Genomic DNA, 25,608 nt, shown 5'->3' on the forward strand with positions numbered 1-25,608 from the left:
AGTGCCTCTGGGTACCACTGGCCATGCTGCAGCCATCAGCAGCTCTCTGAATTCTCCCAGGGAAACTGAGGACTAATAAACCTGAAGTGTATAAGCCTCAAGGTGTCTCACATTCTCCTTCCTGTTTGCAGCATCACAAAGGAAGCCGTCCTGAGCTTTCATAATTCAGCAGGGTCCAGCTTAAATTTGGCTTTACCAACTCAATGGACATGAGTTTGAGCAAACTTCAGGAGATAATGAAGGACAGGGAAGCCTGGCATGCTGTAGTCCATGGGGCCACAAAGAGTTGGATGCGACTTAGCAACTGAACAGCAAGAACAATTTAATTTGAAACACTGGAGGAGGTGGCCTGACCAGCTGGCTGTACTTTGTGATCGGAGCAGGGCTGTGGCAGAACTTGAAGTGGCCGTCCTGGGGCAGAGAGGGAGGGGGTGTGGGTAGGTTGGGGGGTGGGGAGTGCTGTGAGCCCCACATACGAACCCTGGACAGTGAGCTCAGTTAGCAAATTCTGCTTTCCATTAAGTGCTGGGAAGCTGCTGTGCACCTCTGTCTTAGTCTGTTTGGGCTGCTACAACCGAATACCATCGACTGGTGGCTATAAACAGTGGCCATTCTCACCATTCTGGAGGCTGGAAGTCCAGGGTCAAGCCAACAGCAGATTCAGTGTCTGGTGATATACTGCTTCCTGGTTCACAGACAGCTATATTCTCTGTCCTCCCTGGCAGAAAGAGTGAGGGAGCTCTCAGGGGTCTGTTTAGGAGGGTGCTAATCCAGTTCATGAGGGCTCCACCCTTAGGACCTAAGTGAAAAGGAAGGAAGAAAGTGAAAGCCACTCACTCATGCCTAACTCTTTGGGACCCCATGGACTGTAGCCTGCCAGGCTCCTCTGTCCATGGAATTCTCCAGGCAAGAATGCTGGAGTGGGTAGCTGTTCTCCAGGGGATCTTCCCAACTCAGGGATTGAATGGTCTCCTGCAATGAAGGCAGATTCTTCACCAGCTGAACCACCAGGGAAGCCTGATGACCTAAGCACTTTCCAAAGCCCCACCTCCAAACAGAATCACTTTGGTAGTGAGGACTTACAGACTCTCTTCTCATCTAAACTCCTCCAACTTAGGACGTGGCTCTTAACCCCTTTCTGGAGATGAAGCATTGAGACTTTGAGCAGCTGACTACTCTGAGACCATGTAGCTGAGGACATGGAGGGACTTGATGACCCTAAAACACAACGCTGTCAACTGCTGTGTGACACTGGCTTTTGGATATAAGGCTGGCATTTCCAAACTTTAGCCCGTGGAATACAGGAGTCCTAACGGATGATAACCAGCATTACTGGGGAAGGAGGGACATTCTGTGTTCAAATACACGTGGGAAAGACGGCACACTCTGTGTGCCCACATAAAGCTGACAGTGCATGCTAAAGGCAGAATATCTGTCTTGAGGAAACCCACTTAATTTGTTCAGCCTAGCTCTTTCACACTTGCTAGATCCTAGAATCTCCCGTTTTTGTTGCTGCTTTTTCTCTTGCAAAACAGTAGTAACATATTAATTAAGGAGATGCAAATCAAACCGTAATGACACCACACCTACTAGAACAACTGTTTACAAAGAAATACAATAGCAAGTGTTGGTAAGCATGTGGAGAACCTCGACTGGTTGGAGTGTAAAACAGTGCCATGGCTTTGGAGAGCATTTGAAGATCTTTCAAAAGGGTGAATATGGGACTACTATGTCACTCAACTATTCCACTCCTACATATGTAGCAAGGAAATAAGGGTATAAGCCTGTGTGGCCACACAAAACTTGTACATACACAGTCATTCATGACAGCGTTATTCCCAGTAGCCAAAATGGAAAAAGCACAAATGACCATTCACAGATGAATGGATCTTAAAATGTGGTCTATCCATGCAGTGGAGCATTATTCAGCCATGAAAAGGAATGAAGGGACTTCCCTGGTGGTCCAGCGGTTGGGACTTTACCTTCCAAATGCAGGATGTGCAGGTTCCATCCTGGTTGGGGAACTGGGATCTCACGTTTCTCGAGGTCAAAAGGCCAACACAGAACAAAGACAGTATTGTAACAAATTCAATAAAAACTTTGAAAATGGTCCACATCCAAAAAAGAAAATCTTTAAAAGAAAAAAGGAATGAAGTACTGACACATGCTGCAACATGGGTAAACCTTGGAAGCGTTAAGAGAAAGATCTTGTCACCAAGATTTTATGACTCCATTTATGTCAGGTGTCCAGAGTAGGCCGGTGCAGTTGACTGGTTGCTAGGAGCTGGGGGAGAGGACAGATTGGAGAGGGACCCTTGATGGGTTTCCATTGAGGGTGATGATCCTGTTTGACAATGATTGTGGCCACAGTTGTGTGACTCTGAATATACACAAAATCGCTGAACTGTGCACTCTTAACTGGGGGGACAACATCATTTGTGAATTATATGTCAATAAGGCTGTTTTTTAAAAACAAACCTAACTTCTGCCAACCCCAGGGTTTCACAGCACAGTCTGGGAAAGGCCATCACCAGAGCGAGCTCTGTGCTGTGACACGGCCGATGGCCTGTGTCGCCTGTGGCTGTACCCCCATCAGAGCACCACCGGCATTTGAGAAAATGTCACAGGCAGGGATGGAGAGCCGTTGCTGCATCACAAAACTGCAAAACCTAAAAGCCGGCGGCTGCTTTCTCCCCATGGTTTGTACTCTGGTACCACCGCTGCTCTTACCAACTTGAAAGGAGGCCAGGCACACAGATGGGCCTTGGAAAGTTTCTAAATGGCTCCAGAGCACCAGACAGTGTTGAGCATCCTGTCATACTGAATCTCCCCAAGCAGTACTGGGGCCTCCACACAGATTCAGTCCCTCGGTCAGGAGGATCCCCTGGAGAAGGAAATGGCAACCCACTCCAGTATTGTTGCCTGCACAATCCCATGGACAGAAGAGCCCGGCTAGCTACAGTACATGGGGCTGCAAAGACTCAGCTGTGACCTAGTGACTCAAGAACAGCAATAGCACTCTTCTCCGTGATTAATAGCTGTCACTGCCAGCTGGTCGGGACTTGGCCATGGGACAGCCACACACCTTTGAGTAGATGCCCTGCCATCTGGTGGTTGCGTGACCACACTGATCACACACCTTCCTCTTCATTTCAGTGAAAGCTGGTGGGATGCGAATTGTGCAAAAACACCCGCATTCTGGAGACACCAAAGAAGAGAAGGACAAGGACGACCAGGAGTGGGAAAGCCCTAGGTAAGAAAGTTCTGGATTCACAAGTCACCCTTATTCAGTTAAACATTAACATTTGTTCTCTGCTGCTTGCTTCCGATAAATCCTGGGCTCCTGGGGCCCTGTGCTGTGAGCTTTTCCTCTCCTGATTAGTGAGGAGGGGGTTCTGTTCCCGAGACAGAGGAGAAACAGAACAGCTAGAGCACGCCTTCTTCCCTTTTCCCGAATAAATCTAAGTGGATACATCCGTCTTTGGGCAGAAGCTCTCCACCACCACATTGAAATCACCCACAGACCTTTGAAAATGCCATTCTAGTTGAGTCTCTGGGCTGTCAGGGCAGAGAACCACCAATTTAAATAGTGTTCACAAGCGTTAGGGCTTTGCCAGTTTCAGCCAAACCTTGAATCATCGAGGCCACACCCTGATGAGTGACTGAGTGCCCTTAAATGACGTCTTTGCCCCCAGATCCCTGGGTCCCCAACAGCTCACCTTCCTGCAACACCACCAGCTCTGTTTACACCTGCTTTCCTTGCAGGTTCTGATGTCAAGTTTGGTCCAAAGATCTTGATACAAGCCCATCTCCTTCCACCTGTAACACACAGCCACGCACCACCAGTGCCCACCTGACTCTGAGCGTGTCCCCAGAAAGGGAAATGAACACTGAGCTTTGCACCATGTAACTCGTCTCCAGCCGAGTCTCAGCCAGAGGAAAAGGAAGTGTGGAGAGCAGCCAGCCCATATTTGTGCATTTCATTCCAAAAGTTCTAAATAGCAGGTGGAATGCTCCCTGGGTTACACATGGGAGGCTGAAGTCCACAGAGGCCAGGGCTGGCCACACTGAGTAGGAATGAACCCCAAGCCTGGGGTTCCGAGCAGGCCAGGCTCCAAAAGAATAGCTCCTGACAGCAGGCACCTCCGAGAAGGACGTGCATGGCTTTGATGACCCCACATATCTGCTTATGTATATGCTGTGCCATTGGGTATTTTCTGTAAAACATCAGGTGTCACTTAGGGCGGTCCCTGGAGGGGAGGACAAAATTTGGGGAGAAGTTTCTGAGTGATTATTGCCCATTTTAAATCATGAGATATCAGCACCAGGAAAGTCAGCTCAAGTTCTGGTTTTTTAAAAGAAGAAGGTGGTTTAAAGAAAAGTCTTAAATGTTCTTTCCACTGGCTATTTTCACAGATTTGTGTTTGGAACATAACCACATCAGGAATTCTCCTACAGGTCCACGGTCCTGTATCTGAAAACCGTGGGGCCTAATTTATATCAGAATTCAGAAATTCTAATGTTTGGGGAGAGGAAGCAGGTTTTAGCAGAATAAGACCATATGCATTTCATACAGTACCTGTTGTGGGCTCTCAAGCAGCCTGTTGGAATCTGTGTATGATGTTCATACCAGCTGAGATGTATTTTAAAGATTTACAGACTTGGACCAGTTCAGGGTAAATTTTGCCTGCATAAGAGTTGGAATGTTTGGTGTTGAGAACATTCTTGGACTTGGAACCAAGGATAAAAGCATGTGACCTATAGCATTCTTCCACTAGAAACCTGGAATGTCATTTCCCTTCATATCCACTGGTTCCTTAAGAAGAGAGAGGATGAGACAGAGAGCTGTATCTGGGGAGGGAGGGAACCTGGGAAATTAAAGAAATATGCTTTTCTGCATGAGTTTAAGTGCAATAAGGGACAAATAGCTACTTCCATGCGTAACACAGTGTCAGTACAGTGACAGCTGATCATTTCTTAGCGTGTTTAGAAATAAAGACAGAACAGCCCATTTGTTTTCTTTCTATTGATTTTTTGTTTTCTCATGAGGTGAAATACAGCATCTATGGGAGATGCACCATGTGAATAAACGTTCCAGAGGGTGAACGATTGCAAGAGAAAGGAGGGGGACACCCAGCACCCTAGATTTTAGTCTCTCACCCACCTTGAAGGCTAGTTTGCTCTGGAACCAGGTATTTTTGAATCAGGCTAACTGCAGGGCAGGGTTTGCATATGAGCCAGGGTATGTTTGTTCCCTGCAGTCACACTGTTGCACCGTGTTCCTCGTCCGGGTGATGGCTCTTGTCCTCTGGGCAACAGCTTCTCTCCTCACTGCTATGGGTTAAACTCCCACCATCACCATTGACAGAAGCGAGGAAGTCTCTGTAGACACTGCAGCTATCGGTGTATGTTGCCAATACAACTTCCAAACTCCCCCCACCAGACCTGGCACTCTGTGTAATAGTCCATTTCCACCACCACGCAGCCTCCATTTTTCTAGTGGGCTGATTGAATAATTATAGTTATTAGCGATCACTGATGGTATTACAGAGTGCAGTGAACCTAGCCCAGTTCTAACGGGGGCTCTGCCCATGTTGATTCATTTGATCCTTGCAACTGCTCTATTCTCATCCCCCTTTGGGAGTTGGCTTTTCATTATTGTCCCCATTCTGGATTACTACTCCCACTTCCATCGCTCAGAGAGGTTAAGTGACTTTTCCAAAGTCACACAGTGAGTGAGGGGCCTAGCCAGCGTCCCAGACTGGAAGCTGGGTCCAGAGCCCCCTACTCTTAGCCCCTGGACTATGTGTACCAACTGAGTGTCTGTTTTTGTGCTGAGCACTTAGTAAGTGCTTCCCATTGGGTTTAATGTTCATACCACCTAAAAGCTACCCATTACACAGATGAAGAAACCTGGACTCAGTGAGCTTATCTGACCCAGTCAGTGGTCTGGCCAGAATTCAGCCCCAAATCTGTCTTGACTTGGAATCCCATGTCCCTAATAGGGTACCCTCTGAACTGACAGAATATTTTCAGGACCAATATAGACTGTAAATCCAGAAAAATGAAGAAAGTATTAGTAGCTTAGTCATGTCTGACTCTTTGTGACCCCGTGGACTATAGCCTGCCAGGCTCCTCTATCCATACAGTTCTCCAGGCAAGAATGCTGGAGTGGGTTGCCATTCCCTTCTCCAGGGGATTTTCCCAACCCAGGGATCAAACCCAGGTCTCCTGTATTGCAGGTGGATTCTTTACCATCTGAGCCACGAGAGATGTCCTAGATCCCTCTATAAAATAAACATTGATTCTGGGGTTGCCCATGACCTTTCCCATATTCCTCATGGGAGGTTCCCACCCATGCAGCCTCACCAAAGTAGATGGCCTAATTACAGCTTATAACAAGCTTTTGGGACACTGGGCTGGTTTTCCTTTACATATGGAAAGGCCATAGTTATTTCCAGAATTAGTCAGACATGTAATGTTTTACACTGATTTCTTTGGAAATGTCATGGCATGTGACTTCAAAATTCACATTACCGTCATCCTAAAGTTTTCTATTTTATCATGTTTTGAGCCAAGCATTCTCCAGATATGAAAATAAGTGCATAATCTCAGATGCCAATTTCCTCCTTGGATATGCATTTGCAAAACTCTCTGCTTTCCTTCCTAGATATTTAAAGCTGGCTTTGCATTTACTGACTCATCTCTGGTGGCTTCCTTTCCCAATCAGAAAATCAAATACTGATTGCAGAGAAAATGAACAACTGGAGCATTAAAGAGGTTGTTGTATGACCCAAAAAAACCTCAAAGCAGTCTTACTTGTACTTTTCTTTTGCAAATCTTTATGTTACCCTTTGTCCGCTTCAATTCAGTTCAGTTCATTTCAGTCGCTCAGTCGTGTCCGACTCTTTGCGACCCCATGAATCGCAGCACGCCAGGCCTCCCTGTCCATCACCATCTCCTGGAGTTCACTCAGACTCATGTCCATCGAGTCTGTGATGCCATCCAGCCATCTCATCCTCGGTCGTCCCCTTCTCCTCCTGCCCCAATCTCTCCCAGCATCAGTCTTTTCCAATGAGTCAACTCTTCACATGAGGTGTCCAAAGTACTGGAGCTTCAGCTTTAGCATCACTCCTTCCAAAGAAATCCCAGGGTTGATCTCCTTCAGAATGGACTGGTTGGATCTCCTTGCAGTCCAAGGGACCCTCAACAGTCTTCTCCAACACCACAGTTCAAAGGCATCAATTCTTCGGCGCTCTGCCTTCTTCACAGTCCAACTCTCACATCTTAATCCTGTCATTTTTCAGATATTAAAAAGATAATTCCTTACACCACCAAATTGTTTAAAAATGCTATTAAAAAAGTAATAATGTAGCAGAAATTTGAAAATGTTTTCCAAACATTCCCATCAGGCTGAATTCTGGTTACCTGCGGCTCTTTGTATCCAAGACAAGTAAGAGGCTTCATTGTTGTGAGCTAATACTTTCCTGAGTGGGTGCAAGATTTGATCTCAGAACTGACCCAATCAAGGAAAGTTGTGATTTTTTTCTCAAAGCCATCTGCTGAGCATATTAAGTCAAAGTGTCCAGTTTCATTATGTAACAGAGAAACTGCAGACATAGAATGGACTTCAGGGGTCATTAGAATCCACTAACATACAGTATAGTGGCGAACATGCGCTGAGGCCCTAGCATGAATCGAGCTGGGTAGAAAGTATTTTAAAAGGTAGGTGGCAGGAGGAGTGAAGTAGAAATGGAAGCTTGGTGTGGACTGAGGGTGGATTGGAAAGGGGTAGGAGTGAGGTAGGGGAAAGGGGGTGTTAGGGGTCAGGAGGAAACAGCCCTTCCTGAGCTCCACAGTTTGTACAGGACTGACTTAGGGCTGTGATGCTGTTTCATGTTCACATACCTCCCCGCTCAAAATAAGCAAACAATTCCAATCTTCCAGGATGTGGGAAATACCCAAGATGGAATACACACAGTAACAGATGGCCCTAAGTGTAACACAAATGCTTACCATTATCGACTGCAAGGAGTACAGTGGAAAAAATGACCTAACCTAAGTATCTTCAGGAAACATTGTTTTGACTGGATACTATAAGGCTAAAGTCAAAAAAGAAACGCAAAAAAAAAAAAAAAAAAAAAAAAAGCTGTGCATAAATGCTACACTCCAGTTAGTCAATGTTTCATACAGGAGTTTGGGTTAGTGATTTTGAAATTGCTTTATGTGTGCACGAAGATTGAACAAAGTAAATATGTTGTGGCTGATGAGTTAAGTTTCTCACAGTCAGAGAAAGGGGGAGACTAAGATAACAGTGATATTTAATTAGAATTAGAGGTATTAGTATGAACTCAGGCTTCCCTGGTGGTCCAGATGGTAAAGAATCTGCCTGCAATGCAAGAGACACAGGTTCCATCCCTGGGTCAAGAAGATCCCCTGGAGAAGGTAATGGCTAACTACTCCAGTATTCTTGCTTGAAGAATCCCATGGACAGAGGAGCCTGGAGGGCTACAGTCCATAGGGTCACAAAGAGTTGGACAGGACTCAGAGACTAACACTTTACTTCAGTACGAACTCATAGCTTAACTGGATGAATAGATGGATGGATGGATGGATGGATAGTAGGTATAGATGGGAACATACATGCATAAATAAACATATGTGGAAGAGGTACACACATCTGAGCTGTGTTCACTGAGAGGGCACTAAAGAACTGTCACCACATAGCCACGAGCACCCCCTAGTGCCAGGATCTTGGTTTCTAAACACCATTCCCCAATCAAAGGTATTTTGGAGAAGTGGTTAATTCCAGAACCAGGGCTGGAGAAGTACCAGATGGCACAGCTTATAGTGCCAAAACACAAGGAAGTGTCCCCAAAAGGATGGAGACGTGTCAGAACAACACAGAAACCAGCCAGAAGGCACACCGAGTGGCAAAGCTGGAATAGTTTGTGATGGCATAGATAATGATAGTATTGGATTGTAACCCCTAGAGTAAAATAGATAGCACGCTGTCATGGCAGCAGGAAGTAGTGATGGACGGTCCTTTCTGCCTTGGTGGGGGACATGGGGAGAGTCTCGTTGATACTGGGCAGCTCTCACTGTCAGGTTTGCCCAGGAGGCTCAATGGTCAGTGTTCCGTGTCTGTAGGCCCCCTGGGCATGGACAAAGTGGTACCGTTTGTATGCCAGCCAGTGAGCTGTGAAAGTCATTGTTTTGCCTGGAGCTGCTTGGGCTGCAGAAGGTTAACAGCTCATGCACGTGCCCGGGTCCCCACATGGCAGCCCAGGTCAGTGGGTAGCGCAGGAGAGCCTGCCAAGGGGTGGGGAGCGTCTGTCTGCATCACAGCATCTGCAGCCCCTCCTCAAGGCAGCCCTCCTCTCCCCATCATTCTGCAAAGGCTCAGGGGCACCTGCTGGCATTTCCACCTGGGTTATAGTAGGGCCTTCTCGCCAGGCAGCCTGCCTCCCCTCAAAGAAGCAGTGAATTCATCTCCGTAGGGCTTCCAGAGTAACGTGCCACAGACCCAGGATTGTCTCACAGCCCTGGGGGCTGAGAATTTAGAGATCCCACAGGCCACAACTAAAGATTCCACATGTTACAACTAAAAGACTTTGGTCTAATTCCCTGACTGGTGATCGAACCCGGGCCCCCTGCATTAAGAGGGAGTCTTAGCCGCTGGATCACCAAGGAAGTCCCCCCATCAATTTAAAAATTGCTGTTTGCCTGCACCTCCCATATTTGTATATTCATTTTTTAATTATACTGTACGTATTTTAAATTATACTGTGCATATTTAAGGTGTTAGCAGGCCTGTGTCCCCTTGGAAAGTAGTAGGGGAGGATCTGTTTCAGGCCCCCTCCTGGTTCCTGGGCTGAGGTGGCAGAACTCTAGTGTTCACACGGCTGTCTTACTGTGTGTGTCTGGGGCCTGTTTCCCTTGTTCATAAGGATGCCAGTCATATCGCATCAGCGCCCACTCCAATGACCTCATCTTAACTAATTCTTGTTGTTTAGTTGCTAAGTCGTGTCCAACTCTTTGTGACCCCATGGACCGCAGCACACTGGGCTCCTCTGTCCTCCACCATCTCCCAGAGTCTACTCAAATTCATGTCCATTGAGTCAGTGATACCATCTAACTATCCCATCTTCTGCCACCCCCATCTCCTTTTGCCTTCAATCTTTCCCAGCATCAGGGTCTTTTCCAGTGAGTCGGTTCTTCAAATCAGGTGGCCAGAGTATTGGAGCTTCAGCTTCGACGTCAGTCCTTCCAATGACTATTCAGGACTGATTTCCTTTAGGGTGGACTGGTTGGATCTCCTTGCAGTCCAAGGGACTCTCAAGAGTCTTCTCCAATACCACAGTTCAAAAACATCAGTCCTTCAGCACTCAGACTTCTTTATGGTCCAACTCATACCTGTGCATGACTCCCGGAAAACCATAGCTTTGACTAGTTGGACCTTTGTCTGCAAAGTTATGTCTGCTTTTTAATATGCTCTCTGGGTTTGTCATAGCTTTTCTTCCAAGGAGCAAGTGTCTTTTAGTTTCATGGCTGCAGTCACCATCTGCAGTGATTTTTGGAGCTCAAGAAAATAAAATCTGTCACTGCTTCCACTAACTATGCAACAAGTTTATTTTCAAATAAGGCCACATGCTGAGCTACTGGAGGTTAGGACTTTAACATAAGAAGCAGGGGGAGCAGAGGGACACACAGTTCAACTGTTAACAAGCTTCAGCACCTCATGGCAAGAGGCAGCGGTTGGCAGTGCCCAGCTTCAGTGACATCCCAACAGCAGCACGATAACTTATCAGCTGTGAGTCCTACACGGCAAATGGCTCCTGCTTCTGTGCAAGCATGTACAGTTGCCCAGGCTGAGCACTGCAGGAGTCTGCCCCTCCCATCCCAGTGGGTGCCCTGTATCAGGGGAGTGGCTCCAAATCTTGACTGTGCACCCCCCAAATTTACTTTTTTAATTTTTTTAAAAAGTACTTATTTTACTCATTCCCTTTGTTGTGCCGGGTCTTAGTTGCAGCACGTAGGATCTTTGATTTTCACTGAGGTGTGCAGAGTCTTTCAGTTGTAACATGTGGAATCTTTAGCTGTGGCATGTGGGATCTAATTCCCTGACCAGTGATCGAACCCCGGCCCCCTGCATTAAGAGGGAGTCTTAGCCACTGGGTCACCAGGGAAGGCCCTCCATCAACTTAAAAATTGCTGTTTGCCTGCACCCCCCATATTTGTATATTCATTTTTAAATTATACTGTGCATATTTTGCTACTGTTATATACATTGTAAAATGTATACAAATGGATATTAATGTATGAGATCAAGGTGAAATAAGCAGTGTTTTAAATATCCTGCCAACCATTATGACTTTTTATTGTCATTAGCTCATATCTCAAGGTCCAAATACCCTTGAGGTAGTGTTTCTCATTAATGATTCAGGATGTAAATCTAAATTTCTAATGTCCTTCCTGGTGACTTCAGGTTTTGTGGGAAAGGGTGGCTTCCTGTCAAGTCTAATTAGATCTTCGGTGTTTGTAATGTGGTTCGTGAAATACTTGTACCAGGACGAGAAGCTTGAGCTTGTCTCTTTTTTTATTGTGCTTATCTTGGTGGTAACCTCAGCCTCTGGAGGGTTCTTTTTGCAGTAATTTTTGAAGCCACATGTTCATTTTGTCATGTATGTGCTAAGTCGCTCAGTCGTGTCCACCTCTTTGCTACCGCATGGACTGTAGCCCGCCAGGCTTCTCTGTCCACGGTTTTCTCCAGGCAAGAATACTGGAGTGGGTTGCCGTCCTCTCCTCCAGGGGATCTTCCCGACCCAGGGATCCAACCCGAGTCTCTTACGTCTCCTGCATTGGCGGGCGGGTTCTTTACCACTAGTGCCACCTGGGAAGCCCCCTCATCTTGTCACAGTTAGTTTAAATTCATTCATTGTATATTTGAGCACAGTTCTAGGTTCTTGAAATGTATCAAAGGTAGAACTGGAGAATTTACTTAGCCCACTAACCAGACAGTGTCGTGCGTATGTTGTCAGACACAGGAAGCCAAGGAAGGGGCACCGGGCCCTGCGGGTGGTGACCCTGCTGCTCCATGTGGAGCCCCAAGGACCAGGAGGCCGGAGCGGGGACAGTCAGCTGCAGACAGGCAAAATGGTCCCTGTGAGTGAAGAGCGCTGACGCTTAGTTCATTGTGTTTGAGTGTTTTAGATAGAGGATAAATGTAAATAAAATAATTAGCACGTTTTTCCTTTTCCCCTACTGTGCTGTGGCCTTCTGGAGACAAGGACTGGCTTTGTCACTGACTGATGCGTGATGGCTCCAGTAGGAGTTCCCCGGTTGTGCACGTGTCCTCAGTTGCGAAGTCGCGTCCGACTGCAGCCCCATGGACTGTGGCCCAGCAGGTTTCTCTGTCCATGGGATTCTCTAGGCAAGAATAGTGGAGTGGGTTGCCATGCCCTTCTCCAGGGGATCTTCCCACCCAGGCTTCCCATGTCCCACTGAGCAGGAAGATTCTTTACCCCCGTGACACCAGGGAAGCCCCTCTCTGGCTGTATGTAGTTCCATGTCTTCCAAAACCCATGACTACATGTATTTTAGGATGATCGGGAGGAGCACAGCGAGGTACATTAAGAAGTTTTGTCCAGAATTATGGGATGAACAGAGCCACTGGCGTGGGACGCAGAATACTTTGTGTCCCAGGAGTCGTGGGCAGTGGTGTCATCAGGAACTCAGAGTCTGAGCTCCCCTTAGATGGGCCCTGAGCAGGCTGGGGTCTGGTGGGTGGTGAATCAGAACCTCACCGTTCAGTGGAGGGAGGAAGCATGTGGGCATCCCTGTGTCAGGGGAGCCTGGCTCGACCCCGCCAGGGTGAGGCTGAGAAGGGACACGTGATAGGCCCCACTGTCCTCTGGCGCCTGGCGCTGCTGGTCATGGGCTTGGAGGCAGTATTTACCCAACATCTGGTACCGTAAGGGATGCGGAAACGAGGTGTGATTGATGCACTTCTGAGCATCCGCTTCCCTTCATCCACAGTCCCCCAGCCTCCTGACCAGACCCCCATGCTGCCCTCCACCTTTCATCAGATGGAAGAAGGGGAGAAAGGAGATGGAGCTATCGGCTTCCATCTCCAGACGCAGCCCTGTGCGTCTGCACCAGAGCCAGCCTCTTGGAACGGATAATTCTTTTGTTTTTATGGTGCTCCTCAGAGGGTTGCAATATTTATCAAGAGCGTTTCCTTATTACATAAACATAGGAACTGAATTTAAATCAAGTCTCCAGCAGCTGGATTTTACAGAATGCAATATGTAATAATAACGACATAGAATAATGCTCCCTAGAAAAATAACTACATAGAAACAAGAGCCCTTTATTGAGTTTATTACATTACAATGACTATGCCTGAAATTTTTAAGCCTTCTATTTAAATAAGCTCTATTAAAAAAAAAAAAGAATGAATGAGGAAAACAAAAATAAATAAACTCTGTTGACTTCAGCTGGGTTAGAATGCGTAGCACTCAGAAAATGCTTAGTGAATCAGTAATAATGAGCTTAGAATTTGATTCTTTAAAGGTAAATAGTTAATTAACTTAGTAACTTGGTTACCTCTTATTTTCCAACTGGTGAAAGAGGTGAGCCAGGTAAGGTCGGTGTTAAGGAAGAAAATTCTTCCTCCTTCTGGGATATTCCATTGAGCCCTCAGCTCTCTCTGGGGAGAGACTGACTTTGATCTCTGGTTGTGTACGTCTTGTAGGGGAACATATAGTCATTAATGTGGGCCAGAGTCATGAGGATGGCATTATACTCAAGAAATTCTCATAGAATCATTGGATTTAGAGCTGTACACACTTGAGAGGTCACCTAATCCAGATTCTCCCAGGTGGAGCTCCTGACAGATAAGATGCCAGATTTTATTAAAGACCTAGAAAGGTCTAGATACCAGAAGCAAAACATCTATTGGGAAGAGATTCACAGAGATTTTTATGTTGAGAAGAAGCCTTTGCCCATGTATGGGTATACAGGCAAAAGAATGGAAAACAGTGTCTCCAAGAGCTATCTGCACACCCGTGGCAGCATTATTAGCAATAAGCAAGAGGTGGAAGCAACCTAAATGTCCATCAGTGGATGACTAGGTAGCCGAAATGTGGTGTATACATGCAACGGAATACGAGGCAGCCGTAGGAAAGAAGGAAATCCCGTCACAGCGCCACAGCATGGATTAACCTGTGTTGAGTGAAATGGGCTTCCCAGGTGGCTCGGTGGGAAAGAATCTGCCTGCAAAGGAGATGTGGGTTCGATCCCTGAGTCAAGAAGATCCCCTGGAGAGGAGAAGGAAAAGGCAACCCACTCCAGTATTCTTGCCTGAGAAACCCCACAGACAGAGGAGCCTGGTGGGCTACAGTCCATGCGGTCAAACAGAGTCAGACACGACTGGGCGACTAAACAATGAATACAAGTGGAATAAGCCACTCACAAAAGGGCAGATATTACACAGTTCTACTCACCAGCTGGTTGGTGTGCTGCTGGGGTGGTTGGCTTCCTTCCCGGCACTTCAGGTGAGCACAGCCCCACAGGGGAGCATCCCAGAACGTTCGAGAAGAGTATATCCTTGGCACCCCCAAGAATTTGTCCAAAAGTTGGACCGCCACCACAAACTTTTTATTCTGGCTAACTCTGGACTTGTGTAAGTCAGAACTAAAGATGAAAAGAGGGGAAGCAAAGATTCCAAACGGCATCTGTTGCTCCTTTTGTAGCTGATTCCCTCAGAGTGATGGTGGTGAAATTCAGAGCGTCTTCAGCCAGGCTGACTAAATTTAGAGAAGTAATTGCTGTTTACCCTTCTGGGGGCATCTTGGGAGGCCTGAAAATGAAAGGATGGAAAGCCAAGAGGACAGAGTAGAGACAGCCAAGTTCTGGTTCGGGTGCCCGTTTTCAAAGATGGCAGTGGAGTATGATGTTTAAGTTTGATTATAGGGGGACTAACTGGTTCCCTTTTCTTTAACAACATTCCTTCCTAAGGAATAGCTGGACCTTTGCTGCTGAACTTCGCTTTACGACAAAGGGATTCAGTAGAAAGTGGACCAGATGCAGTCGTTTTCTGACAGTTTTGAAATCTACAGTTTTTGCGGAGGAAGTACTGTTGATACCCTGCAATGTTGGATAAGTTCTGGGAGTTGAGAGAAAAGCTAAGGTGGTTAACTCGTGAGTGTAGTTACTGAACCTGCTGTTGAGTTAACAATGGAGAGTTGATACTCTGAGCCTGGGAGCATATATGAGATTTTGACGGGTAGGGAGAGACTGCAGCTGCCAGGGAACAGCATTAAGGGGCTTTTGGGGACAGGTTGGGTGAGCGATGCTCCTGCTGGAGGGTGAGCCGGGCAAGGGTCTCCCCACAGCCTCCTCCTCCTCCCCATGCCCTCCTCTCCTCGCTCACACTGTGCCTGAGGTCTCCACGTACAGGGGTTTCTCTCCCAGCGGCTGCAGCGGGTCGTGACCAAAAACACCTACCTTCAGACAGAATGTGTTCCTCCTGGCTCTCGGTTCATTTGAACCTGGGATTTTGATGATATCCGTTCACTTGGACTTTTGGCGGGTCACCTGTCTGAAGAACATTCACAGAGCAGTCAGGTTATAGATCAGTAGCACTGCTTTAACTTCTTGCGCCCAGAGTCTATCACTCTGTGTATCTATTTATATTTCATTTCCCTGAAGCTCTGAAAAATAAGGCGAAAGGAAAGGCGTGCTGATCCATCAAAGTTCCTAGTGTTGTCTTTCTTGCCTGCCCCTTGGGCTGTGTAAACCTTTTCCCCAGCATTTTAAGTAACTCCATACTTATGTTTTTTCTTTTTTAATAGCTGCTGCTGCTGCTGCTGCTAAGTCACTTTAGTCGTGTCCAACTCTGTGACCCCATAGACAACAGCCCAGTGATGATTAAAAACCTAACATGGACTGGAAATGAATGTGGAGCATATTGATCGTAAAACTGTCACAGTCCCAAGGAATTAAAAAGAACATGAATAGACAGTTCATAAAACAGTAGAAATTTGTCAACAAATATTACTAGTAAACAAAATTAAAAGTAAACAAAAAAATCAGAGTTCACTCTGGTGTCTAAAAAGAAGTGAACTGAAAATATCCTAATGTTATATGTAATTGTCTATTAAATCTCTATTATATAGAGATTGAATATCTCGATCCTAAAAAATGTTTCAAATTGTCTACAGATTTGAACACATCATTTTCTTCCACCAAACCCTGATTCCCTCCAGGTTTTCCACTCTTATTATCTTTTCCCAGCTTTAATGAGATATTACTGACATACACATAAATTTGAGGTGTGCAACATGATTTGATAGGTGTATACATTGTGAAGTGACCACCACAATAAGGTTAGTTGACACCTCCACCCCCTCAAAATAATTAACATTTTTAGTGATGATAACATTTAAGATCTACTCTCTTAATACAATATTAAGTTATATAATAGTATATGTGTGTGTATATGTGCTGTTCTGTCATGTCCAACTCTTTTGTGACCCCATGGACTATAGCCCACGAGGCTCCTCTGTCCATGGGATTCTCCAGGCAAGAATACTGGAATAGGTTGCCATGCCCTCCTCCAGGGGATTTTCCCAACTCAGGGATTGAACGCAAGTCCCCTGCATAGCAGACAGATTCTTTACTGCTTAGCCATCAGGAAGCCATAAATACATACATACATATATATATACACATATATATGCATACATACATATATATATGACTATATATATATATATGACATCTGTACTTGACATCTCCCTGTTTCCCCCACACTGGCTGGCTGGCAGGTAAAGTAAAACCCAGATCCTTTACAGGTTGCAGTTTAACAGGTGGGGTGGAGGGAGGAGGCGTGGATAGTGTGGGACTTCCCCAGCAGTGCTCAGCCAAGCAGGAGGGCTCCTCAGGAGCAGACAGAGCCTCTCAGATTTCAGAGCACTTGTGAATCACCTGAGAATCTTGCCAAAATGTCATGGGCTGGGTGGGGTGTGGTGTGGCGGGTGGGCCCGAGATTCTAGGAGGGTGGCATGGTGCTGCCTGCTCCCACCACACTTAGAGCAGTCAGACCCCATCCCTGTCTGTCTGATGAAGTCTATGTGCTTGTCAGAAGTGTATCAACACTATGCCAAAGGTTGCATATCCAGTCGTGTCTGACTGTTTGTGACCCCATGGACTGTAGCCCTCCAGGCTCCTCTGTCCATGGGATTTCCCGGGCAAGAATACTGGAGTGGGCTACCATTTCCCCCTCCAGGGGATCTTCCCCACCCAGGGACCCACAACTCCTGGACTGGCAGGAGGGTTCATTACTGAAGATTCTCACCTGGGAAGCCCATGTATTAGAAAAGGTAGAAAATGTTATATGAACAATTCACCTTTTGGCTGTTCATAAGTAGTTACAACTTCCTAATTGGTCACCATATTTATAAGTACTGCAAAGAGAAGGAGCCAGACACTCTGAGAAGTGTCCAGAGAGCAAGACTGAACTGTTTCTATGGGACTTGAATCTATTGAGAAAGCATCTGTCACTCAGCTGGGTGCGTTTATGACTATGTCTCATCTTAATCAAGCTTCAGGGAATAAGTTTAGAAGATGGTCCCTGCTATCAAACAAGCAATTCAGCATCATTCAGAAAGTCTGAAAGTCAAATAATAATAAATACCTGCCGCTCTTAAACCAGGACTTTATATACTTAGTCTTATTTTGTCCTCCCAACGTACAGGAAAGGTGGACCCTTATTTTATGAATGAGGAAATTTGCTCAGAAAGGCTAATGATGTGCCCAAGGTCATTCCAATAGAAACTGACAGAAGTAGGATTTGAACCCAAACCTATGATTCCAAAGACTCATGCCGCTATATTTAAAATGGACCCACAGGACCAGCTGTACAGCACAGGAAACTCCTCTCAGTATTATATAACAACTTAAATGGGGAAAGAACTTGAACAAGAAGAGATACATGTATATGTATGACTGAATCACTTTGCTGTACACCTGAAATTAACACAACATTGTAAGTCAACTATACACACATATAAAATAAAAAGTTTTTTTTTAATGTCCTTTCCTATTACATTAAAAAAAAAATCAAAACCAACAACGAAGACTTGCTAATTTTCTGCCCGGCCCTTGTCTTCTGGCAACTGGCCCTCTTTTCACAAGGCGTTGGAGAAAAATTATTGAAAAGAGAGCCTGGGACTTCCCTGGCAGTCCAGTGGTTAAGACCTTGTGTTTTCATCACGGCGGGGCATGGGTTCAATCCCTGGTTGGACAAGACTGGATCCAGCGCTATCTGAGAAGCCATAGATTCAAGGTTTTCAAAGTCAGCTGCGAAAGAAAGGAAACCAGACCGAAGTACAAATGAGAGGAAGTTGGCGTCAAGGTAAAACCAGTGACTCACGGTTCCTAAATTCATTATGGCTTTAAGTGGGAAAAAGGAATAATGGCCTAAATGGGAAGGGTGGTGCCACATGGACCCAGAACAAATACTGTTAAAGAATGGGAGAGGCTGTTTTCATTTTGCCAGAGCTTCTGAATGTGATTATAGGTAGAAACAGATGCAAACCTCTGCCACCTTCTGCAAGGCTGAGCCTGCAGGGTGGATTTCTACGAGAAATCTCTATTTTTGTGTTTGTGGAGTCAGAGGGGAGCCTGAGGCGGAGTGAGGCTCAGGCCAGTAAGCGTCTGTTGACCCCCACCTCTCCTCCTGGGAAGGGGAGGGAATCCCACCCTGAGTATCTCTGGACACTCAGAGCCTGTGGCTTTGTGTCCAGATGGCTGTCATCCTGAATGAGAAGTTCTGAACACCCAGGTGTGGGGCTGAGCACAAGGGCTTCTTAGGGAGACCCAGAACCAGAGCAGAGAAATAGTCCCCTTGAAACCCTCTCAGGCCTTTCATCTGTTGGTTTATCTGTTGGTCTTCTCAGTTTCCTTTTTAAATCTCGATCACCCTTATGACCATGCAGTCAAGTCACTTGGGTACACGCCATCCTCAAGGATCAGGTTTCCACGTTTTCCTGAAATGTGCCTGTAGCATCTTGGCTGGGGAGGAGGAAATGGGGGCCCGTGGCCCCTGGGTGGTCCCAGGTAGAATGCTGGCTTTTGGGGCCTGTCTCCTCATCTGTAGCACAAGGTTTGTAGACCAGTCGATTTCTCTTTCTGGACTTTTGTAGTGAAACGGAAGGAGGCAGTGAATCTCTGCAAGCTTTGAGGAGAGAGAACTAACAACACAGCATGAATTTTACATCGGTCGCTGGTTGTTATGGAGATACTTCCACGTATCTAGAATCCCACTAGACAGGAGATGAGAAAACATAACTCTGTCCTCCAGAAACTTGGGGAGACGGCTCAGTCCTCTCTGAGGTCCTCTGCATTCCCCTGGGCGTAGAGTAGTTCCTGGGTGCTCGTGCGTGCTCAGTTGCTTAGTCGTGTCCGACTCTATGTGACCCCATGGACTGTAGCCCATCAGGCTCCTCTGTCCATGGAATTCTCCAGGCAAGAATGCTGGAGTGGGTTGCCATTTCCTCCTCTAAGGAATCTTCCCAACCTAGTTCCTGGGTAGGTATTTATAAACCATTTCAGGTTTAAACAGGATGAGAGGTGCTGTGCTCTTAAATCTTTTTAAGTTTTTACTAAAAATTATTGTAAGACAGTTTTAGGGTAGCACAGGGAAATGGGCTGCCTGTGCTCAATGGCTCATTAAACAAATCTCTCAGGTTTACTTTTGTGCTATATGTGTCTTTCTGCCCCTGAACGATGCCGCATCTGTATTTCGGCATTTCTTTAATAATCTTCCAAGTGGATGGCTGGCAGATGCACTCAGATGGCAACCAGACCTCTTCAGATGCAGGTCAAGATGGATAAGCCTCCTTTTCATGAATCCTTAGGAGCCCCATCAACACTGCACTGTGATGACTCTGCATTATAATGAGGAGGAAGATGTTATTGTTCAGTTGCTCAGTAGTGTCTGACTCTTTACAATCCCATGGACTGCAGCATGCCAGGCTTCCTTGTCCTCCACGATCTCCCAAAGTTTGCTCAAACTCATGTCCATGCCATCCAACCATCTCATCCTCTGTCACCCCCTTCTTCTCCTGCCCCCAATCTTTCCCAGCATCAGGGTCTTTTCCAGTGAGTTGGCTCTTTGCATCAGGTGGCCCAAATTTGGAGCTTCAGCTTCAGCATCAGTCCTTCCAGTGAATATTCAGGACGGAGTTGCTTTAGGACTGACTGTTAGAAGATGGTGACACTTAGTAAAACGTAGAGCCAGCTCAAACCAAGTCTTCTAATGAGGCGGGAGCTTGCTTTCACACATTTCTTTTATTCTGACCCAGAGCCTGCAAAATAGTCTCTCCTTGAAAAGCACTGTATGTTAGTGACTGTAGCATGCTGTCTGTTCCTTTACTAAAAATACTCAAAACTGTTGTTTTCTTTCTTGCCTGGTTATTTTTTTTTAATTGCCTGAGTATTCTTAACAGTTGTTTCTATAAGCACCTCTATTTCTCATCTGTTATTTCTCCCCAAATGTCTCGAGGACATGGGCTTACCAATAAACATTATGATGCTCCAGAGGAGCTTAGTATTGTGTCTAGGGCTCGTAGCCACATAACTTTTCTCACTGGGTATCAAGGTGGAATAGAAGGATTCAGCTGGAAGACCTGAGTTGGGCCAGTTGTACCACTACCTAGTTGAGGGATCTTGCACACCTCAAAGGATGTTTATAGGATAGGAGACACATAGGCTTCCCAGATGGTGCTAGTGATAAAGAATCCGCCTGTCGATGAGGGTTAGATCCCTGAGTCTGGAAGATTGCCTGGAGGAGGAAATGACAACCCACTCCAGTATTCTTGCCTGGAGAATCCTGCAGACAGATGAGCCTGGTGGGCTACAGTCCACAGGGCCACAAAGAGTCAGACACAACTGAGTGACTGAGCACAGGAGATGTGTATGTAAGGGATTAAATTAATTACCATTATTTTTACATTCTTATTTGTTATCTAATAAGCTATTAATGTATCTTCTTTTTCCTATCAGCTTAAGAGTTTATTGTCATAAATACTGTTTCAGATGAGAGAAGTAGTTTGCTGGTTTTCTTTCGTAAACTGCTTGCTCTTTGGGCTTCTCTGGTGGCTCAAAGAATCTTCCTGCAGTGCGGGAGACCTGGGTTTGATCCCTGGGTTGGGAAGATCCACTGGAGGAGGGCAGGGCAACTCACTCCAGTATTCTTGCCTGGAGAATCCCCATGGACAGAGGAGCCTGGTGGGCTACAGTCCATGGGATGGCAAAGAGTCGGACACGACTGAGCGACTAAGCACATGATAGCAGGAAGGAGGTGAGGCTGCAGCTGTGTAAGGCATGTCTGACCATATTTCTTTGGCTTTGATATTTCATCAAGGGGCGTAATTCTGAAGGACCACTGACCTTCTGACGGCCAGGACTTTGCGGCTGCAGCAGCCAGGGGCTACAAGACGTGTAAAGAGAGTTTCTCAGTACATTGAACACTGAATGTCTTGCTGTGCAGCTTTTGTGATTGATGTTTGGTTCTATGGTCTCATTCCTAACTGCATCCCTTAAAGGGAGGTCGGGAATAGTGATTTCCAGAAAGAGTCAGCATGAGGGCCTGTTGCTGGGTGGTGGGTGTGAGCTGAGAGGCATCACTGTCAGAGGACAAGTGTCTTCATTTAGACCCCAATGTATTTCCCCTGGGCTTCCCAGGTGGCGCTAGTGGTAAAGAACCCGCCTGCCAATAAGAGACAGTGTGTTCAATCCCTGGGTCCCCTGGGTCGGGAAGATCCCCTGGAGGAGGGCATGGCAACCCACTCTGGTATTCTTGCCTGGAGAATCCCATAGACAGAGGAGCTGGGCGGGCAGTAGTCCATGGGGTCACAAAGAGTTGGACACGACTAAAAAGTGACTTAGCAGACATATTTCCCCTAAACCGTTCTCCTTAGGGGGACCAGGGCATCTGCGCTGGGGTGGGGGCAGGAGACCCACACACCAGATTTAGTTGGCGGCTGCTTGGAGGGGAGGAGGTGGAATGAGATGGCTGCCCACGGATGTCTAGTCCAAAGGGCGTTTACCTGGCACCATTGATGGGTTCCTGCAAAGTTCATCGTTAATCAGGTTCCCCAACCAAATGCTCTTCCTTCCTGACTTGCTGTCAGAGTTTATTCAGCCTTGCTTTCCCACTGATTCTCCAGCGGTGGCACTCAGTCTCTGCCTGTCCTCCTCACATCCTGAAAACTGAGCAACCCCAGGACACGGTGCTTCCTAAAATCGTCCACAGCTGTCAGAGGAGGGGGCTACACAGCCGCCAGCCGGAGCCCAGTCAGGTGCTCTGGGGATTAGAATCAAGGCCCCGGCTGATCCTTGCATCTCTGCTGGAGAAATTAGAATGGTGTTCATCTCTGCCGAATACCAGGCGTGCCGTATCATCAAGAGGCTTCTTGTCAGGTCCAATTTGCGATCATCAAATTAATTGTTACATGTGACAAGCTGACATGCAAAGAAAGTGGTAAACGCTTCGGTGCAGCCTCCCGGTGAAAATTCCACAGTGAGCTTTCGTGGCCCCGGGGCACGGATGATGGACAAGGCAGGAGAGCTCCCGTCCTGCTCAGCTGCCCAGCTCTTTCCACAGCATGGGAGAAACAGCCCTGTTTGCCTGGAAACCTGCACTAATCCCCTCCTTTCCCGACAGTTGTGTGAATCCTTCACTGTTGTCTGTTGCTTCCTCCCCAGATAAACTCTTATGAATTGCTTTTCAGGTAAAGAATCTGCCTATAAGGCAGGAGACCTGGGTTCAACTAGCTCAGAAAGATCCTCTGGAGAAGGAAATGGCAACCCACTCCAGTAGTCTTGCCTGAGAAATCCCATGGACAGAGGAGCCTAGTGGGCTATAATTCATGGGGTTGCAAAGAGTCCTACACAGCTGAGCAACTAACACTTTCACTTTCCTCCCCAGATAAACTTGTGAATTGCTTTCCAGGGGACTTCTTCACCCCCTGGAAATAACCCAGCAACCATTTCACAGAGGCCTTTGCTGGGGTCCCTGGAACTGCCTGTTAAACGGCCTAAAGGACAGGGAGATCACTCTCTGAGTTTTTCTGTTGCTGCAGGAACCGCATTATTGGCTGCTGCCGATGTCCTGTGGGGAGAGGGTCCAGGGCACAGCCATCAGACTCAGCTTGTCCAAGTGTCACCTGGAGGGGCCGGCAGTGTCGGCAGCCCATGGGCTGGGAGGTGACTTCCCATGTTCTTTATTTCTTTTTTTAGTATTTATTTATTTGGCGGCACCGGGTCTTAGTGTGGCAAGTGGGATCGAGTTCCCTGACCAGGGATCAAAGCCAGGCCCCCTGCATTGTGGAGCTCAGGGTCCTAGCCACTGGGCCACCAGGGAAGTCCCTAAAGTAAGTCTCTTTTCTTGGCCGCACCGTACGCCCTTGGGGAACTTCCCGGACCAGGGGTGGAACCCAAGCCCCCTACAGTGGAAGCCTGGAGTCTTAACCGCTGGACCACCCGGGAAGTCCACTCCCCATGTTCTTCAGAGCCATCTTTGGAGTTATCCCCATCACGTCACGAACACTCCCTAGTATCAGGTACAGAAGCGTCCCTCCACAGAGCAGACCCAGGCCATCAGGCTACAGCATTCATTTAATTTTTTAATATTTGAACTAGGCAGGGACAGAGGAGCCTGGTGGGCTTCCTGTCTGTGGGGTTGCACAGAGTCGGACATGACTGAAGCGACTTAGCAGCAGCAGCAGCAGCAGCAGCAGGGGGAGACAAACAAACCAAACCCAAACCCTGTCTTTTCATTTTCATTCTTTCACTGTGCTCTGCAGCATTGGCCCTTTAGGGTGCAGGGCAGGGATCGGGGAGTCCTCCCTTCTCCCGGCTCTAAAAATAGCAGCTCAGCAACTATTCGCTTATTTCCCTCCACAGTGGGTGCCGGGCAGTTTACAGCCACGTTTGAGACTCCTGCTATCAGAAGGACCCACATAGGAGGCCCCTGCTCTCTTAACAAAGAGCCTACCGTCTGTCCATCTATGTTTTCTTGTTTTTCAAATCCTTTTGAATTTTTTCCTCTATATTTTTCCTAATTTTGTTTTTGCTTCCTCCTAATACAAGTTTTCTTAGGTGTGCTAAGAGGTATGAAATGCAGTTATCAAAATATTGTGGGGGTGTTAGTCACTCAGTCATGTCTGACGTTTTGCAACTCCATGGACTGTAGCCCGCCAGACTCCTCTGTCCATGGGATTCTCCAGGCAAGAATACTGGAGTGGGTAGCTATTCCCTTCTCCAGGGGATCTTCCCAGCCCAGGGATTGAACTTGGGTCTCTTGCATTGCAGGAAGATTCTTTAACGTCTGAGCCATCAGGGAAGCCCTGTTTTAAACTGGGCTGCATTTACTTAAAGAATTTAATCACAAGATTGCATGATTGCTGCTGTCACTTTGAAATGGTGATGACCGTAAACCATTTTTTGAGGTAGCTGCGATGTAAGAGCGACTTAAGAGTTACAGGTTCTGCTCACACCACTGTGGCTTGTTGTCTGAATTCACATTGAGAGAGAATGAAAATTAAAAGACGGTTTGGTTTTGGTTTGTTTGTTTTCCCCTGACCTAGTTCATGGATTGCCTGATTTTTTTTAATCTCCTGACCCCTCGGATTAAGAACCCTTGTTCTCTTAGAGCCATGTTATAGCAGAACATCCCTAGTGGCTCAGATGGTAAAGAATCTGCCTACAGTGCAGGAGACCCGGGTTCGATCCCTCGGTGGGGAAGATCCCCTGGAGAAGGGAATGGGCACCCACTCCAGTATTCTTGCCTGGAGAATCCCATGGACAGAGGAGCCTGGCCGGCTACAGTCCATGGGGTCACCAAGAATTGGACACAACTAAGCATCTTTCACTCAAGTTCAAATTCACTTTAATTTTCCGGCACATCAGACAACTTTTTGAAGGTCTGGGGGCTGGCGTGGTTCTCAGTGTTCTACACCCCATATGCGCCTCCGTTCATTGGGGGAGGGCCCACAGCTTAGTTGAAGCAACTGGACAGCAGGTCTGCAGCTCTGCTGGTCCTGAGTATCTTCTCCATTTTCAATCATAATGAGGGTGGACTGATGAGACGTCCTGTAGCGCGATGAGGGCTCTCAGCTCAGCCGCCTGCACTGTCCACGGTTCATTACAGAACTTGCGCGTCTTCTTCCTTGGTCCTCGTCCAGCAGGGCTCCCTGCAACACCACCTGCTCCAGCTCTGCTGCTCCGCAGGGCACCCTAAGCCCGCCCAGAACTGGGGGACTGCACCCTGGAGGGTCCCCTCGACCTCTGCAGTGGGACAGGGTGCAGAGTTAGGGCCAGAATGCTTTTTAAAATATTTCTTTATTTCCCTGTGCCTTGTCTTAGTTGGGGCTTCCCTGGTGGCTCAGACAGTAAAGAATCTGCCTGCAATGCGGGAAACCCGGGTTCTATCCCTGGATCAGGAAGATCCCCCTGGAGATGGGCATGGCAACCCGCTGCAGCATTCTTGACTGGAGAATCCCCATGGGCAGAGGAGCCTGGCGGGCTACAGTCCAC

The 25,608-nt window shown here is 47.0% G+C and overlaps 1 protein-coding gene across 1 annotated transcript in view; it reads left to right on the forward strand.

Moving 5' to 3' along the window:
* DAP (death associated protein) overlaps window positions 1-25,608 on the forward strand; it is a 63,236-nt gene that overhangs the window by 12,172 nt on the left and 25,456 nt on the right. Inside the window, exon 2 of the mRNA XM_018065627.1 lies at window positions 3,157-3,253. Coding sequence (XP_017921116.1) covers window positions 3,157-3,253 — 97 coding nt within the window. The remainder of the gene's footprint in view (window positions 1-3,156; window positions 3,254-25,608) is intronic.

The sequence above is a fragment of the Capra hircus genome, chromosome 20, assembly GCF_001704415.2.
Source record: "Capra hircus breed San Clemente chromosome 20, ASM170441v1, whole genome shotgun sequence".
NCBI classification, from domain to species: domain Eukaryota; kingdom Metazoa; phylum Chordata; class Mammalia; order Artiodactyla; family Bovidae; genus Capra; species Capra hircus.